General features: G+C 41.2%; 1 protein-coding gene across 4 annotated transcripts in view; it reads left to right on the plus strand.

The window, feature by feature from the left end:
* CCDC186 (coiled-coil domain containing 186) overlaps positions 1–13,546 on the plus strand; it is a 49,714-nt gene extending 36,168 nt beyond the window's left edge. For all 4 annotated transcript variants that reach the window (XM_008270533.5, XM_008270534.5, XM_089314324.1 and 1 more), the window contains 6 exons: positions 1,537–1,792; positions 3,014–3,203; positions 4,383–4,463; positions 6,223–6,433; positions 7,758–7,977; positions 9,760–13,546. In XM_008270533.5, coding sequence (XP_008268755.3) covers positions 1,537–1,792; positions 3,014–3,203; positions 4,383–4,463; positions 6,223–6,433; positions 7,758–7,977; positions 9,760–9,843 — 1,042 coding nt within the window. In that variant the 3' untranslated portion in view covers positions 9,844–13,546. The remainder of the gene's footprint in view (positions 1–1,536; positions 1,793–3,013; positions 3,204–4,382; positions 4,464–6,222; positions 6,434–7,757; positions 7,978–9,759) is intronic.
* The last annotated feature ends 3,327 nt before the right edge of the window (positions 13,547–16,873 follow it).

Genomic DNA, 16,873 nt, shown 5'->3' on the forward strand with positions numbered 1-16,873 from the left:
ATTCCACTGAAAACTGCCAATGCTTCCTGAAACGTAGTAGACACATCTCGGGCAAGAGCCAGCCTTCCTTGACCTTTTGGTGTCCTTGAGCACCACTGGTCTTTCTTGATGTGACCTGTTGCTTTGACATGGCTTTCGGGTGTTCCTCCCACCTTGCTTTCCACTCATTCTCTGTCTGTCTCCTTAGTGGGCTGCTCCTGTCAGAAAGCTGCCTTCTGTTCTAGTTACATTACAGCCCTCAGTGAGCCCAGTGCTTCCTGGAGCATGCTGCAGGACCTTTGAGTCATCATCCTCAGCTGTTTTTTACTGAGCTGTAAACACACAAGTATATCAAAGACACCTCAGACCTCAGCTTGTCCAGAGTGGGTTCCTCTCTTACAAATATTTCTCAGGTTTGTAAGTGGTGAGTGTAATATCCATATATGACTGTCTAAAGCAAGAACTTGAGGACCATGCTGGGCTCTGCCCTCCTTTCCATTATGCATTGAACCAGTCACAAAGTATTAGTGATGCTATTTATTATCTAAATAGATGTCAAAGTCTATTTACTTTTTACATCCTGACTTCTACTGCCACAGTCCAGCCATTATCAGCTCTCATCTGGAAGACTGCCACAGCTTATAAACTGGTTTTTCTTCTTGGTTTCTCCCTGATCCATTTGCCTCACTACAGTTGGCTTACTCTTTTTTGAAAAGGAAATATCAGAACTTTTCAGTGATTTCCCATTGCCTCAAAGATTGCCTGGTGATTTCAAATTGCTTGAGCACTAAGATTAACAACCTGTCCCTTGCTTTTTAAATGCCTTCCTCTTCGTCACTCTTGCATTTCACCTGTAGCTGATTAATTAATGATATACAGGGTATCTCCTGTATATCATACCCTGTGCCAGGTGCTCAGAATGGCAGATACGGAGCAGTCCATATCTGTATCCATACTGAACATCTGTGGCCACCTCTCAGCCCCTTCCCGGCTTTACCGCATGCCAGTTTCTCTCTTGGGAACATCCTTTATCTTCTGCTTTTCCTGTGGGTCAGGCAGGGATCAACAAATGATGGCCATGAGCCAGATCCAGCCTGTTAGCTCTTTTGTAAATGAAGTTTTTTTTTCTAAGCAGCCACACTCATTCTTTTCTGTTTCACATACTGAAACTGCTTTACAGCGGCAGGGAGGAACTGTCACGGTAGAAACCCGGTGGCCTAGAAACCTGAGTTGTTTACTATCCTACTTTCAGGGCTGGTTTGAGCCTCACTTAGACTAGTTTAAGCAACCTGCTCTGTGTTTTCATCATAAATGTTTTATCACATTCGTGAAGTTTCCGTCCTTGTTGATCTTGCTCTCTTTTATTCCTGGCTGTTAGTTCCTGGTGTATGTTGGGCATTCATAACTATTTGGATGAATGAATAAAATAAATATTTGGATGAATGAATAAATAAAATAAAATGAATGAATACCTTAATAAAGGATTTCCTTAGATGAAAATTCCCAAGCCATTAATACATTGTAATTTTTTTCTTAAATATAAACTTCGTTTTTTAGAGGTAACCAAGAAATTGAAAATTTGAAGGAAGAAGTGGAAAGTCTTAATTCTTTGGTTAATGACCTGCAAAAAGACATTGAAGGCAGTAGGAAGAGAGAATCTGAGCTACTGCTTTTTACAGAAAGGCTCACCAGTAAGAATGCACAGCTTCAGTCTGAGTCCAGCGCCTTGCAGTCACAATTTGATAAACTTTCCTGTAGTGAGAATCAGTTACAGAGCCAATGTGAACAAATGAAACAGACCAACAGTACTCTGGTGAGTATCAGCGTGCACTTTACTCGTAACACAGCATACTAAAAGTGCAAGTTAAACTTTCCTTGCAACATAAAAAGGTAGTGACGTTTGGTTTAAACTCTTTTCCTATTGGCACTTACTTTTTGGTAATTGCAGATGCTGTAAGACATGACAGTTTTTCCTTTTAAATGATGTTATTTTTAATAAAATTTCTCCTTGAAGTAATTATTTTGCTTTTAAAAACAAGAAAACCAGGACCAGCATTGTAGTATAGCAAGGTTAAGCTGCTGCCTGCTGATGCACCTGGGAAAGCAGCAGAGGATGACCCAAGTGCTTGGGCCCCTGCTACCTACTTGGAGACGCAGATGGAGTTTCAGGCTCCCTGGTTTACTTGGAGACGCAGATGGAGTTTCAGGCTCCCTGGTTTATCCTGACCCAGTCCTGGCCATTGTGGCCATTTGGGGAGTGAACCAGCAGATGAAGCTCTTTGTCTGTCTGTCTCTGTAACTCTGCCTTTCAGAAAAGCAAATGAGTCTTTTTAAAAAAGAAGAAAACTGTGTTTTGTAACTACAATCATTATGTTTTTAAAAGATACTTTAAGTTTTTATTTAGTTTAAAAATGGTTTAGTAGTTTAAAGTTAGAGAAGTCTTACAGTTCCTCACAAAAACAATTTGAGGGGCCGGTGCTGTGGAGTAGTAAGCCTCAGCCTGGGGTGCCAGCATCCCACATGGGCATCAGTTCATGTCCTGGCTGCTCCACTTCCAGTCAGCTCTCTGCTGTGGCCTGGGAAAGCAGTGGAAGATGGCCCAGGTGCTTGGGCCCCTGCACCCACGTGGGAGACCCAGAAGGAGCTTTTGGCTTCTGGCTTTGGAGCAGCCCAGCTCTGGTTGTTGTGGCCATTTGGGGAGTGAAGTAGTGCATGGAAGACCTTTCTCTCTGTCTCTTCTTTCTGTCTGTAACTCTGCCTCTCAAATAAATAAATAAAATCTTAAACAAAAAATAACAATTTGAGTCTTCAGCCCAAAGTTCAAAGAGCTGTGTCACGTATTTTGTGTGGACCGAGTGCCATAGTCGATCCTATATCCCCTCGCCTTGCCATGAAAGGATTTGGAGGAGCTCAGTTAATACCACCCAATAAAGAGTGAAGACAGTAGAACCTTTAGTCTCAAAGCCCGTATAGTCTGAAGGTTTAAACTAAGAATAATATTAAGTTTGGTGCTTTTTATTTTATTACTGTTCAGGAAAGTCGATTGTTAAAGGAGGAAGAACTGCATAAAGAAGAGGTGCAGACTCTGCGAGCTGAACTCACTTGTAGGCAGGCAGAAGTTACAGCCTTGAGTACCCAGGTGGAAGAGCTGAAAGATGACTTAGTAACTCAGAGACGTAAACATGCCTCCAGTGTCAAGGACCTAACCAAACAACTTCAGCAAGGTAAAAGGTGCTTCCACACTTAGACCTGGAATCTGTTTGCTCTCTGAATCATTAAAAATTTTTATGGAGAAAATATATTTCATTTTGGGTTCTAACACATTGATAAGAGCTGTATGTTTCTTTTTAATGTATTAATGTTCATAGACCACATTGCTAAACTTAACAGTTCCATGAATAGTCTGTCTTCTATACTAAATGGTATTTATTCACAAAACACAAAATGTGAGAATTGAGAAAGTTCCTTAGGACAGCAGGTTGTAAACTTCTTTACACTTGATCTTAGCCAAAAGGCCGAGAGCAAGGTGTAAACTTTGATTACATGCTACTGTCAGTAAAAGCTATTTAACAGTTCATTCTCCAATTTATATATGTTTATTTATAATTAATCTTATGTAAAAAAGCATGAAAAATAGAAATATAAAATATATATTTTAATTAAACATATAAATAAATGTTCTCTTATTTTCACCATACACATGCTTGTAAATCGATTTTTATAGCATCTAGGGTACTTGGATCCTACCTTACTGACATTTAACTTCAAATTCCCTGAGACCTGATCCCATATCTGGGGTCATAGACCCAAAAGAATTATAAATTACCTGGGTACAACAATTGACAAGTAGAACTGGAACCCAGATTTCTTTCATGAAAAAATTCATACAATTATAGGGGATCTATACTGTGTGCTCGGGATACAAGGATGAGTAAGACATATTTCAACCTCCTAGTCTCTGCTATCCCCTACTCCTTCGTGTGAAAATAGGGTAAAATATAATACAAGACTTAAGCATTTACTTAATATGAATATAACCGAGTGTTTGCTATAAAAATTCACTTTGTTTTTATAGATGTAATTGAAGGGAAATTTCTGGTCCTGGAAGCATATTTTAAATCTTTTAAGACTCCAAAAGTTTAGTTCAGTAGTTCAGTGTAACATAGTGATGCCAGTATTAATTATCATAATGTTGTTTTTATGTTTTGCATTTGACCTGAACATTTCTAAATGTCATTTTACATGAATGATGCTTGTAGCCTTCTGTCTATAAAGTATGTATTGAAGCACTTCTGATATCCCTGTCATTTTTGTCTAAATGACTTTATCAATTAAAATCAGAGATGAAATGGAGGAAATGGTATTGGTAATTGTCCAAGTAATACATTTCTTTTTTCCTATAGCACGAAGAAAATTAGAACAGATTGAGACTGGAAACTATGATAAAGAAGTCAGCAGCATGGGGAGTCGTTCTAGTTCATCAGGTAAAAAACCCAATAGCGGGCGGCGCCGTGGCTCACTTGGTTGATCCTCCGCCTGTGGCACCAGCATCCCATATGGGCTGCGGGTTCTAGTCCTGGTTGCTCCTCTTCCAGTCCAGCTCTCTTGCTATGGCCCAAGTGCTTGGGCCCCTGCACCTGCATGGGAGACCAGGAGGAAGCTCCTGGCTCCTGGCTTCGGATCAGCGTAGCTCCGGCCGTAGCAGCCATTTGGGGGGTGAACCAACAGAAGAAAGATCTTTCTCTGTCTCTCTCTCTCACTGACTAACTCTAGATATCAAGTAAAAATTAAAAAACAAAAACAAAAAACCTGATGGCTTCAGTTGTTATTTAGTCATTAATTACAAAGTTAACACTTTTTTGTTTTAAAAAGTGTTGATGTGTTTTGTTTCATTTTGAAGTATTAAAACATATGCCAGTTAAGAAGCCTGCCTCCCCTGTATCAGAGTGCCTGGGTGCCTGGGTTTCATGCCTCGCGCAGTTCCTGACTGCAGCCTTCTGCTACTGCAGACCCTGGGGGCAGAGGTGATGGCTTAAGTAATTGAGTCCTAGCCACTCCTGTGGGAGACCTGAATTGAGTACCTGATACCCAGCTTCAGCCTACTCAAGTCCCAGACATCGTGGGCATTCAGGAAGTAAACCAGTAGATGGGAGCTCTCTTACTCTGTCTCTTCTCCTCTCAAAATTTAAACACGTTTTTAAAGAACACTGTCATTTTAAAAAATATAATAGAACATGGATTGGAAATTATGCATGTGTTTAGATTTCAGGTTTGCCATTTATTATACAGTCTTAGATACATTACTGTCTTAATAAATGAGTTTAAAAATATTTATCTTCGTAGGGTAAAGATGATCAGAAATTGTCACTGATGCTGGTTAAAAAAAATAAGCTAGCATGTGATCACTCGTTTAAATGAGGGTAGCAGTCCTGTGAGACAAATAACATTTTTATTCTCATTAAGATGTATAACCTGGCCGGCGCCATGGCTCACTAGGCTAATCCTCCGCCTGCGGCGCCGGCACCCCGGGTTCTAGTCCCGATTGGGGCACCGGATTCTGTCCCGGTTGCCCCTCTTCCAGTCCAGCTCTCTGCTGTGGCCCGGGAGTGCAGTGGAGGATGGCCCAAGTGCTTGGGCCCCTGCACCCGCATGGGAGACCAGGAGGAAGCACCTGGCTCCTGGCTTCGGATCAGCGTAGCTCGCCGGCCGCAGCGGCCATTGAAGGGTGAACCAACAGCAAAGGAAGACCTTTCTCTCTGTCTCTCTCACTGTCTACTCTGCCTGTCCAAAAATAAATAATAATAATAATAATAAAAAGATGTATAACCAAGGCACAGAGAGGTAAATAACATGGGAGAGAAGGATTTCAACCTAGACAGGTTGGCTCTGGAGCACAGCACATACGCACAAACCTTATTTCTGTCTCTTTCTCTTCTCTTTTTCCCTCTTTTTTTTTCCCCCCTTTTCTCTTATTGTGTAATTTGGGTCTCATCTTGGACTTTTTTTCTTGAGATCTTTGTTTCTCCACTCCTACTTCTTCATCGTGTTCCCAAGAGATACAGTAGACGCTTTTGGTACTCCCATCATCAGTGTATTCAGAAACGGAAACTCAGACATGTGATCTGTGACGCGCCTGTGTCCGTCTCTCTTAGAGTGAATATTTGAACACCATATTGGAATAAGTAGATGAGCAGTGACTAGACTAAGTGCAGTATCTACATTTGTTTTTTGCTTTGTCTCCAGGGTCCCTTAATGCTCGAAGCAGTGCAGAAGATCGATCTCCAGAAAACACTGGGTCATCGGTCGCTGTGGATAACTTCCCAGAAGTCGACAAGGCCATGCTGATCGAGAGGATAGTTAGGCTGCAGAAAGCACATGCCCGGAAAAATGAGAAGATAGAATTCATGGAGGACCACATCAAACAGCTGGTGGAAGAAATCAGGAAAAAGACAAAGTATGTATTATTATGCTAATATAAACTGTCCAAAATACCATCATGATAAAATTACTGTTTTCAAAATAAATCCTATCAGGAACCTGTCTTTCAAGACAAGAATTCATAATTATAGCCATTCAATGCCCCGTCTTTTATGCTTCCTAGTTATGTTTCGAGTTTGGGGAATAAAGATGAAAGAAGACACAGGTCTTTCCTTAAGGTATTACAGAGTTCAATCGATGGTAAATCGTTTAAGAAACTAAAAATAACTGAATTTTAAAGCTAGTGTTTTGCTTACTTCGTTTTAGCTTCATGACTCTGGTGCTGAGAAATTCATGGGATTGTGGATTTTTTCTTATTGGGTAGGACATAGTGGTCTAAGTTATTGGAGACCTGGTAGTGCAAGGCATGGTACCTGTGGCTTAGAAACATCTCGCTGATTGTTAACTTACTGCTCAGGGAGGGATTTCTCTGACTCTGCAGGTCGGTTAACTGGGACTCAGATCACATCACTCCTCATCCAGGGCTACTCCTCACCCTGTAGCTCTGACTGACTCGAGACCCTGTGCTGTGCCCAAATTCTTCTCACAAATACCTTTATTCATTTAAGTAAGATCACCCCATGACTTCAAAATTTTTGTTTTGAAATAATTTAGATGTACTGTAAAGTTTATTCCTTTCAAGAGAGTAAAATACAGAGGGTTTTAAATTTAAAAGGAAAATATCAAGTCAGAACTATGAAATAATTATTCAGATATGAACATTTTGATTAGAGTAATAAGGAACAAAATAGAAAAGCAGTTTTTATATATCTTTAAGTACCATAACAGAACAAAAATGGAATAGTTTCAATTTTTACTTACTTTCATTTTATTTGAAAGGGTGGGGGTGGGGGAGGTGGGGAGAGAGTGAGCTTCCATTCACTGATTCACTCCCCAAATGACAGCAACAACCAGGGCTAGGCCAGGCTGAATCCAGGAGCCAGGGTCTCCACTCAGGTCTCCCACAAAGCCAACAGGCAGGAAGCCAAGCGCTTCAGCATCTGCTGCTCCAGAACACGATTGGCAGGATTGGAAGGGGAAGAGCTGGGGCTCTGATAATGGGATGAGGCTGTCCCAGGCAGCAGCTAAGCTCCTGAGTCAAATGCCCAAAAACGGGGATAGCTTAAGAAATAAACTTAATAAGCACAATTCCTTTCTTTTCTTATATAGGTAATTACTAACCTAATAGTTATATTTATTTTATACTAATCATCTTTATGCTTATAGTTAGTTTGATCTTAAAATTCTAAATGTTTTTAATTGTGCATGTACACAACTAGTAGTGTTGTTTTGTTTTGCAGAATAATTCAGAGTTACATTTTACGGGAAGAATCGGGAACACTTTCTTCAGAGGCATCTGATTTTAACAAAGTCCATTTAAGTAGACGGGGTGGCATCATGGCATCTTTATATACATCCCATCCAGCTGATACTGGATTAACACTGGAACTTTCTTTGGAGATCAACCGAAAATTACAGGCTGTTTTGGAGGATACATTACTAAAAAATATTACTTTAAAGGTATATTTGTATTTCTCATTCCCTAACCAACCAGTAAACAGTCTGCTCTGGCACTTAAATGATTATTTCTTTTTTAAATTAATTTTTATTTGTTTGAAAGCCAGGGAGACAAACTGAGACAGAGCTAGCCTGAACACAGGAGCTCAGAACTCCAATCTGAGTCTCCCATGTGGATTGCAGGGACCCTAGTATTTGAGCTATATTATCTGTTACCTCCCATGGTCTGCATTAGCAGGAAGCCAGAATTGAGAGCAAAGCTGGGACTTGAACCCAGGCACTCAGATACGGGATGTTGGCTGCTACTTTATCAGTCACCCACCCCAAAAGTGAAGAAAGATGAAGATATAGCAAAAGCATATCAGTCTAGATATTGGACAGACACCTAGATGGATTGTTTACTTTGCAGTGGATGGCTTTTGACATGTAATTATACTTAATTGCAAAAGAAAAATTTTTAAAAATTTTATTAGTATTTTTTTATTAGGCAGAGTTAGAGAGAGACACAGAGAGAAAGGTATTCCTTCCATTGGTTCACCCCACAAATGGCCGCTATGGCCAGCGTGCTGCACCAATCCGAAGCCAGGAGCCAGGTGCTTCTCCTGGTCTCCCACGCGGATGCAGGGGCCCAAGCACTTGGGCCATCCTCCACTGCATTCCTGGGCCACAGCAGAGAGCTGGACTGGAAGAGGAGCAACTGGGACAGAATCTGGCGCCCCGACCTGGACTAGAACCCAGGGTGCCGGCGCTGCAGGCGGAGGATTAACGAAGTGAGCCATGGCACTGGCCCCTATTATTTTCTTTCATTTTAATTTGAAAGAAAGAAACAGAGTTCTTCCATCTGCTGGTTAACTCACCAAATGTCTGCAGCAACCAGGACTAGACCAGGCCAAAGCTAGGAACTCAGTTTCAGTCTCCCATGTGGGTAGTAGGGACCCAATTACCTGAGCCATCACTTGCCTTCCTCCCAGGATTCTCATTAGCAAGAAACTAGATCAGAAGTGGAGGAGCTGGACATCGAACCCAGGCACTTCAGTGTGAGGCGTGGGTGTTCCAAATGGCATCATAACTGCTATGCCAAATGCCTGCCCCGAAACATAATTTTTTTTAAGATTGTGGCATTTCTAACTTTTTTGCTGCTTTATTTTTTGCAGCTTTTGTCTGATGCAGCAATTCTATTTTTGTTGTGCTTGAACCCTGATAGTACTGGATTTTTTTTGAAATGTGTTTTTATTTATTTGAAAAAGAGAGAAAGGTCTGTCTACTGTCTGTAACAGTCGGGCTGGACCAGGGACTTGACTCTGACCTCCCACATGGGTGGCACAGACCCAAGAACTTGGGGCCATCATCTGTTGCCCTCCTAAGTGCACTAACAGGAAGCTCGATCAGACGTGGAGCAGCTGGGACTGCAACCAGCTGTGTGATACGAGATGCTGGTGTGGAAATGGTGGCTGTTAACTCACTGTGCTGCAGTGCCAGCTCTAGCAATGGATTTTTTAAAAATTATTTAAATTATTTAAATTAAAAATTATTTAAATTATTGTTAACAATCATTTTGGGTACTCAAAATTGCTGTAGCTTCTGTAGAACAGTATCACTTTGAAGTAGACAGGAGTACTTTACAGAATATACCTGTGTGCCTGGCTTGCTTCACGTAGCATTTAGAACTAATCACTGTTTCAGTTTCAAAATATTTTTGGCAAGAATAATTTAAACTGAATCTTCTTTTTCATTATACTTAGTAGTTTCTATTTTCTCTTCCCTTTTCCCCCTCAATTATTAAAGGAAAACCTCCAGACACTTGGAACTGAAATAGAACGTCTTATTAAGCACCAGCATGAACTAGAACAGAAGACAAAGAAAATTTAACACAAAACTCTTGCTCAATAAGCAGACAGAAGCCACACAGGAGCAGGTGCCATTGACCAGTATTGTTGGAAACTTCTTCCTGCTTTATGTGTCAGCCTGTGACAAATCTGTTTTGCTTCATCTGTATAAAAAGTGTCCCTTTACAGTCTGGATGCATTGCTCTGTGTCCTGTGCAAGTGCAGGCTTTCTGGAAATCTGGGTGGTGCAGAACAGCGGCCTGTCCTTGAATCCCACACAGCTTAATCTGCTGATTGTCAGACAAAGTGCTGAACATTACCTCAAGGGCTTTGAAAAACCCCTTCTCCATGTTTCTTCCCTTTAAAATCCATAATGTCAAAAGTGATTCAACTTACAAAAGCAAGCCTGAAAAGATAGATAGCAGTCATCGACAGTGGACTGTTTGACCAGCACCGAGAACCCTGACGACGAGGCTGAGTTTCATGTTCTGACCCTCCATGGTAGCGCTGGGTTGTGTTTGAAGGATGCATATGACTCCTTGGGTCTTCTCATTTTTACTTTGACGAAGACCAAATCAAATAGGAAAGCTAGCCATTGGTAACCAGCAGTGGTCAGGCGTTGTATATCCGTGTCAGGTTTCCTTATCTGCCGTGGCTACATTTTATCAGATTTGAATTGTTTAATAGTTGAATTTTAAAAGTCTTTACTTAAGATTTTAAATAACGTGTTCATTTAGAAAATTCCCATACAGTTCAGTTATATTTTAAATTATGAAATGAATCCAATCATTAGAAAAGAAATTGATTCTTTGAAACTAAAATACTTCTGTTTTACTGACATCATAAAAAGATAAATATAAGGTTTAAAGACATTATGAAGAACCAGTTCCCCAGGACAAACCAGCATATGGCACCATTTCATGTGGACACCATTCTTTACTGTGGATATAATTAATATAGGGGAGTTAGCATACCATTCCTCCAAATACAACGTTTCTGTGTGTTTGTTTAAAACACAGACTCTTTATTTGTCACCAAAGGAATTTTAGAGCCAAATTTTGGTACCTTTTGGATTTTTACAATATTTATTTAGTACATGTACATTTACTTGTACATTTACATGTTGCCGTAGTATCAGTGTCTCTCTGTCATTGAAGTTTTTCTCACCTCCTGTCGTTTCTCACCTATTTTAATTTCTGAGTTTGATTTTTCAGTTTGCGTTATGTTCAGACCCATTCTGTAATAGGATACCTTGGCTTATGTGTAAATGTTACAGGAAGCTTCACTTTTGTTTTGAATTTTTACGTCCTTTTTTTTCCTTGAAGGAAGTACTCTTTGGTGTGATATAATAAAAGCCTTTAAAGAATTGTGTAGGCTACAGAAGTTGGGCTCATGGTGGCAATGTCCTTTTAATGTATTTTAACATTTTTTTTTACCAACTTGACATTGTTTAAAAAGGTTATTTATTAAGGATTAGATGAATCAATGTAGTCTCTTATTTTTTCTGTGTATTGAGTCGTGTCCATAAACAAATGTCTTTCACTTCAAAATGAAAGTATATTCACACATTCAAAGATGTTTTATTTTTAAAATAGCTGTTAAAAGTATTAGTCTCACCATAATGTGTTGATATTTTTAACCAGTAGTAATTTATCAAAATTTAAAAAGTGGGTAAGTGCAATAAAAATCTGAATTATTTTCCCATTTGTCTCTAGACATTGCTGACACTCCACAGGGCTACTCAGAGTAGGCAACATCATTAAAAGTGATACTAATTAATAATTTTTTGTTTCTCCAAGGCACAAAATGAATAATGGAGACCAAATAGGGATCAGATCCCCAGTGTCCTATGCTCATGCACTTTAATGCACACACATGCGCACACACACACATTATTACAGACAGAAATGAAACATTCCAGTGTTAGTATTTGTGCCACCATCTTCTTGGAGAAGTTTAATAATTAAACAGTTTTAGAAGGCAGTTATTAAAAAGCATATTTAACTCATTTGCTGTCCTTTCCCTCCATAAGTATAGAAAGTATGGACAAGTTTTGAAGGAAGTGCTTTCTTTTCTTCTTCAGTATCTGCTGTATCCTTTTTGCTCAGGACTGAGCAAAGTGAGCCTGTGTCCAGCACCCGGATCTGTGCTGATTCACAAACAGCTGCTGCTGTAAGGATTTAGCGGGCCTTTGACTTGTTACTGTGTTGAGCAGAGGAATGGGATGTCTGGAAGGGGACGTGGTCTGGATAAACCTGAAGTCTGGGGGAAATTGCTTCATGTGTTCATTGTTATACACATCAAAGGCTAGTCTGGTTAGTGACCCTTTGCTGTCTTTGAACAAGAAATGACTGTGTGTGTGTGTGTGTGTGTGTGTGGGCGTGCTTCACCAGGTTTTAGTTTGAAATTGAATGCTGGCTGTGAATCCCTTTTCCCCATATCACTTCAGATTTGTAGCCTGTTAAGTTTTAAAGATTGATAAATGGTGAGTTTGGAAGGAAGACTTAAGTTTGAACTGTGATCATGGTTTTTTGGTGATCTTTTTTTTCTTTCTCTACAGTGTTACCTCTATGTTTCATCACCGTGTAAAGCAAGTTAGCTTGAAATGAAATGTTCAGGCTATCCACATGCTGTTTTCCCATTTACTACACACATTAAAATCCTCCCATTGCCAGGCACCACACAGGGTATTGTTACTGCATTGGTGAGTGGACCAGACAGGGCAGTCAGTTCCCTTTCTCGTGGGGTTTTTGGTGTAAAAGTAGGGCTAGGTCTCTGGTTCTGTTTAGCTCACAGCCAGCCCCTTAACACTGGGCTGAGAAGAGGGTGACTTTGTTTGGGCAAGTAGGTGGCCAGAAATCTGACTCTGGCATGAATTTTTGGAAACCAAATCCATGTGGAATTAAGCTGAGAACACACTGCTGTTTTCTTGGTAGTTGTGCGCATTTCCTAACTTGTCACAACTTGATGTTTAATTATGATTTAAGAAAAAAGACAACAATCCAAAGACCATCAGGTGACAGATTTTTACGATTTTGTAAATTACTAAGGCCTCCTCAGTGCTCAGAGGACAAACCTAATCATGCTGCCATGTGTGTTTCTGGACTTTGTTTTGCAGTGTGTTGATTTTTTTTCCTAATGATTTTTACATACACATGTAGACGGAGATTTACCAGTAGAAGGGGAAAAAATCCCATTGGAAACCATGAACGTTGTCAATGTTACATATGCTACCCTGGTAAGGATATTTCACAAATCATGTCATTCATGCCTTACGAACGTTGACTCCAGTAGCCTATTCTACTGTAACTTTTTTTTAAGAAAAAGAAATACAGAATAATTCTTTTTTGACACTAAGATTGTTAGTTTTTAACTAGCACCAGTTGGTGGCACTGGAAACCTGAGAATTTTCAGTGCTGAACAAGAAAATAATAGAAAAACAATCCAAACATGAAGTTTTCAGGAAAATAAATGAAAAATATTAATTGCAGATTTAAAATGTATTTTTCTTCTGGAATGAAATTCTTTTCTAGAATGCAGATGGCTGTCCATTTTGACTGTGATGATGAAGCTTGTTTATCTTCCAGAGTACACATATATATGTGTATCTATATATATGTGCATTGTATAGATAAGCTTTAATTTGATTACACTGTTCATTTTGTAAATATGTTTCTGTATGAAATGAAGCTTTTCAAGAGGACTTATGTATATATTACACTTATTAAATAGATAATGCCTGTTTACCAAGTTGCATTTTTATGTTGTCTTTAATTACTTATTTACATGCACCACTTGCTAAACAGACTGATTCTCCAGACTGTTGGCAAGGCTAATTGAATTTTGTTAAAGATTTGTTTATTTTATTTGAAAGGCAGAGTTAACAGAGAGGGGGAGAGACAAGACAGAAAGAGATCAATCTTCTGTCTGCTGGTTCACTCCCCAAATGGCCGCACTGGCCAGAGCTGGGCCAGACTGAGGCCAGTTGGCAGGAGGTTCTTCAGGGTTTCCCATGTGGATGCAGGAGCTTGAGCACTAGGGCCATCCTCCTTCACTTTCCCCGGCACGTTAGGAGGGAGCTGGATCAGAGGCAGAGCAGCTGGAACTTGAACAGGTGCCATATAGGGCGTGGGCACCACAGGCAGCATCTTTGCCTGCTATGTCACAGCACTGTCCTCTAGGTTAATTGATTTTCTTGAAATAAGATTGAGAATTTTTGCTTTCTGTATTTGTCTTGATTCTACCAGTTTTATTGAAATCATGACTAGAAATCAGTGAACCATAGTAAGCAGATTTAGTTGAATGTCAAGTTATATTTTTAAATTTTTGTTGAAATTATTGATAGCAAAACTTGGCCCTTTGGGAAGGACTCTGGGCCAACAGGCATGTGAAAATCCCTCATTGAACTTGATGAGCCAATGATGTATTACTCAGGTTTTCCACACAACCAGGGAACTAACTGGCTCACATTGTCTGACTTGAATAATAACCAATTACGCAGGAAAATGGTAGGCATTGCCTCAAGTTCATGTGTGTGGCAGATGCTTGACCTAACATGATGTGATTTCTCATTTCCCTTAATAGTTCTGGTATATGGCGGCTGTGTGTCAGTCCTTAATGAGTTCTTTATTGGAAACAATCCCCTGAAATCAGGATCCATGGAATAAACATAAAACAAGAGTTGAGGAAGCTCTTCTGATACCCTTACTAGTCTTGTTGTCAGCTGTGGATATGTTTGGAGTAGGAAAAAATATATGGGGAAAGATTATTTAAAAAAAAAAAAGGTGGGAAGAGGAGTTGGTCATGGTTCTCAATTTAGGTCCATATAGCAGGAGCATAGCAATTGGAACTGGAAGAGACTTTTAGCAGTGTCTCTGTTCTACCTGCATTCAGTTGGTCAGTTTGCCCTGAAGTTGTGAGGTTGCAAAGATCAATCCACCAAACTGACATAGAAACCTGTTGTTCTAAAGTCACCTTGAATTAAAGAATGTACCGGGACCTGCAATGTGGCACAGCGGGTTAACGCCCTGGCCTGAAGCACCAGCATCCCATGTGGGCACTGGTTCTAGTCTATGGGGGTCAGCACTGTGGCGCACGGGTTAAAGCCCCAACCAGCAGCACCAGCACCCTATATGGGCGCCAGTTTGAGTCCTGGCTGCCCCTCTTTTGATCCAGCTCTCTGCTATGGCCTGGGAAAGCAATAGAAGATGGCACAAGTGCTTGGGCCCCTGCACCCACATGGGAGACCTAGAAGAAGCTCCTGGCTCCTGGCTTCGGATCGGCACGGCTCAGGTCGTTGCGGCCATCTGGGGAGTGGACCAGCGGATGGGAGACCTCTGTCTCTCCCTCTCTCTGTAACTCTTTCAAATAAATAAAAAATAAATCTTTAAAAAAAAAAAAAAAAGAATGTACCATTGGAGGGGGCATCAGGAGTGCTGCTCTGTGCAATGGCCAGGCCAAGTTCCAATGACTATTCATCACCTTTTCATCACTACAGTGAAATAGCTGAGGCAACTATGAAGAGGAAAGTTTTACTTCGCTCCCAGTTCTAGAGGTTCAAGTCCAAGGCTGTCGTGGTTTGGCCACCGAGAGGGTAAGCAGAGAGCAGTGGCAGAGCGTGTACAGAGGAAGGCTCCCATGGCGAGCCAGGCCGCGGTTAGTCTGGGCCCTGTACTGGAATTGCCCTCTGGGGACACGCCCCTGAGGACGTCCCACCTCCCCTCCTACACACCACCACTGCATCAAATTTCCACCCTCCTAGGGCCAACAACTCAGGACTTTGGGATATAAATGTCTACAAGCTTGTGAGCCGAATAATAGGGAAACCATAGCAATGATTGAGAACAGTGTGCCCAGACTTGATGCCCTTGCCCCTCCACAAAGATGCTCTGCTAATTGCCAAGGCACATTAGAAAAAAAGTGTAGGGATGCATATATTTTAAGAAATATATCTTTTTTTTTAAAGATTTATTTATTTATTTGAGAGAGTTAGAGAGAGGAGAGGCAGAGAAGTCTTCCATCCAATGGTTCACTCCCCAGATGGCCGCGATGGCCAGAGCTGTGCCGATCCGAAGCCAGGAGCCAGGAGCCTCTTGCTGGTCTCCCACGTGGATGTAGGGGCCCAAGCGCTTGGGCCATCCTCCACTGCTTTCCCAGGCCACAGCAGAGAGCTGGACAGGAAGTGGAGCAGCTGGGTTTCGAACTGGCGCCCATAAGGGATGCTGGCGCTTCTGGCCAGGTGTTAACCCTCTGTACCACAGCACTGGCCCCTAAGAAATATATCTTGAGAATTATTCTTTCATTTCTTAGGAATTTCTAGTCTTTTTAACTGCTTTTTGCCAGGCCACCTGCCTTTAATGCAATAGAGGAGATAGGATTAATTCAAGAGTGGGGTCTCAGGGCTGCCATTGTGCAGAGTACCAGTCTGAGCATACAGTGTGAGTATACAGCTTCCTGCAAGTGTGCCTGGGAAGGCAGTGGAAGATGGCCCAAGTACTTGGATCCCTGCACCCATAGGAGAGACTAGGTTGGAGTTCCTGGCTCCTGGCTTCAGCCTAGCCCAGACCTGACTGTTGCAGCCATTGGGAGATCAAACCAGCAGATGCAAGATTTTGAAACAATAAAAGATTTGTGTTTCTTCCTCTATTGTATCTTTCAAATAAATACAATATTTATTTGAATATATATTTATAAATATATTTTTATTTATTTTTTTGACAGAGTGGACAGTGAGAGAGAGAGAGACAGAGAGAAAAGTCTTCCTTTTGCCGTTGGTTCACCCTCCAATGGCCGCTGCGGCCTCCGCGCTGCGGCCGGCGCACCGCACTGATCCGAAGGCAGGAGCCAGGTGCTTCTCCTGGTCTCCCATGGGGTGCAGGGCCCAAGCACTTGGGCCATCCTTCACTGTACTCCCTGGCCACAGCAGAGAGCTGGCCTGGAAGAGGGGCAACCGGGACAGAATCCGGCGCCCTGACCGGGACTAGAACCTGGTGTGCCAGCACCGCAAGGCGGAGGATTAGCCTAGTGAGCCGCGTCACTGGCTTATAAATATATTTTTAAAAAAAGGAATCTCT

The sequence above is a fragment of the Oryctolagus cuniculus genome, chromosome 15 (genome assembly GCF_051225735.1).
Source record: "Oryctolagus cuniculus isolate XC-2025 breed Fujian yellow rabbit chromosome 15, ASM5122573v1, whole genome shotgun sequence".
Classification (NCBI taxonomy): Eukaryota; Metazoa; Chordata; class Mammalia; order Lagomorpha; family Leporidae; genus Oryctolagus; species Oryctolagus cuniculus.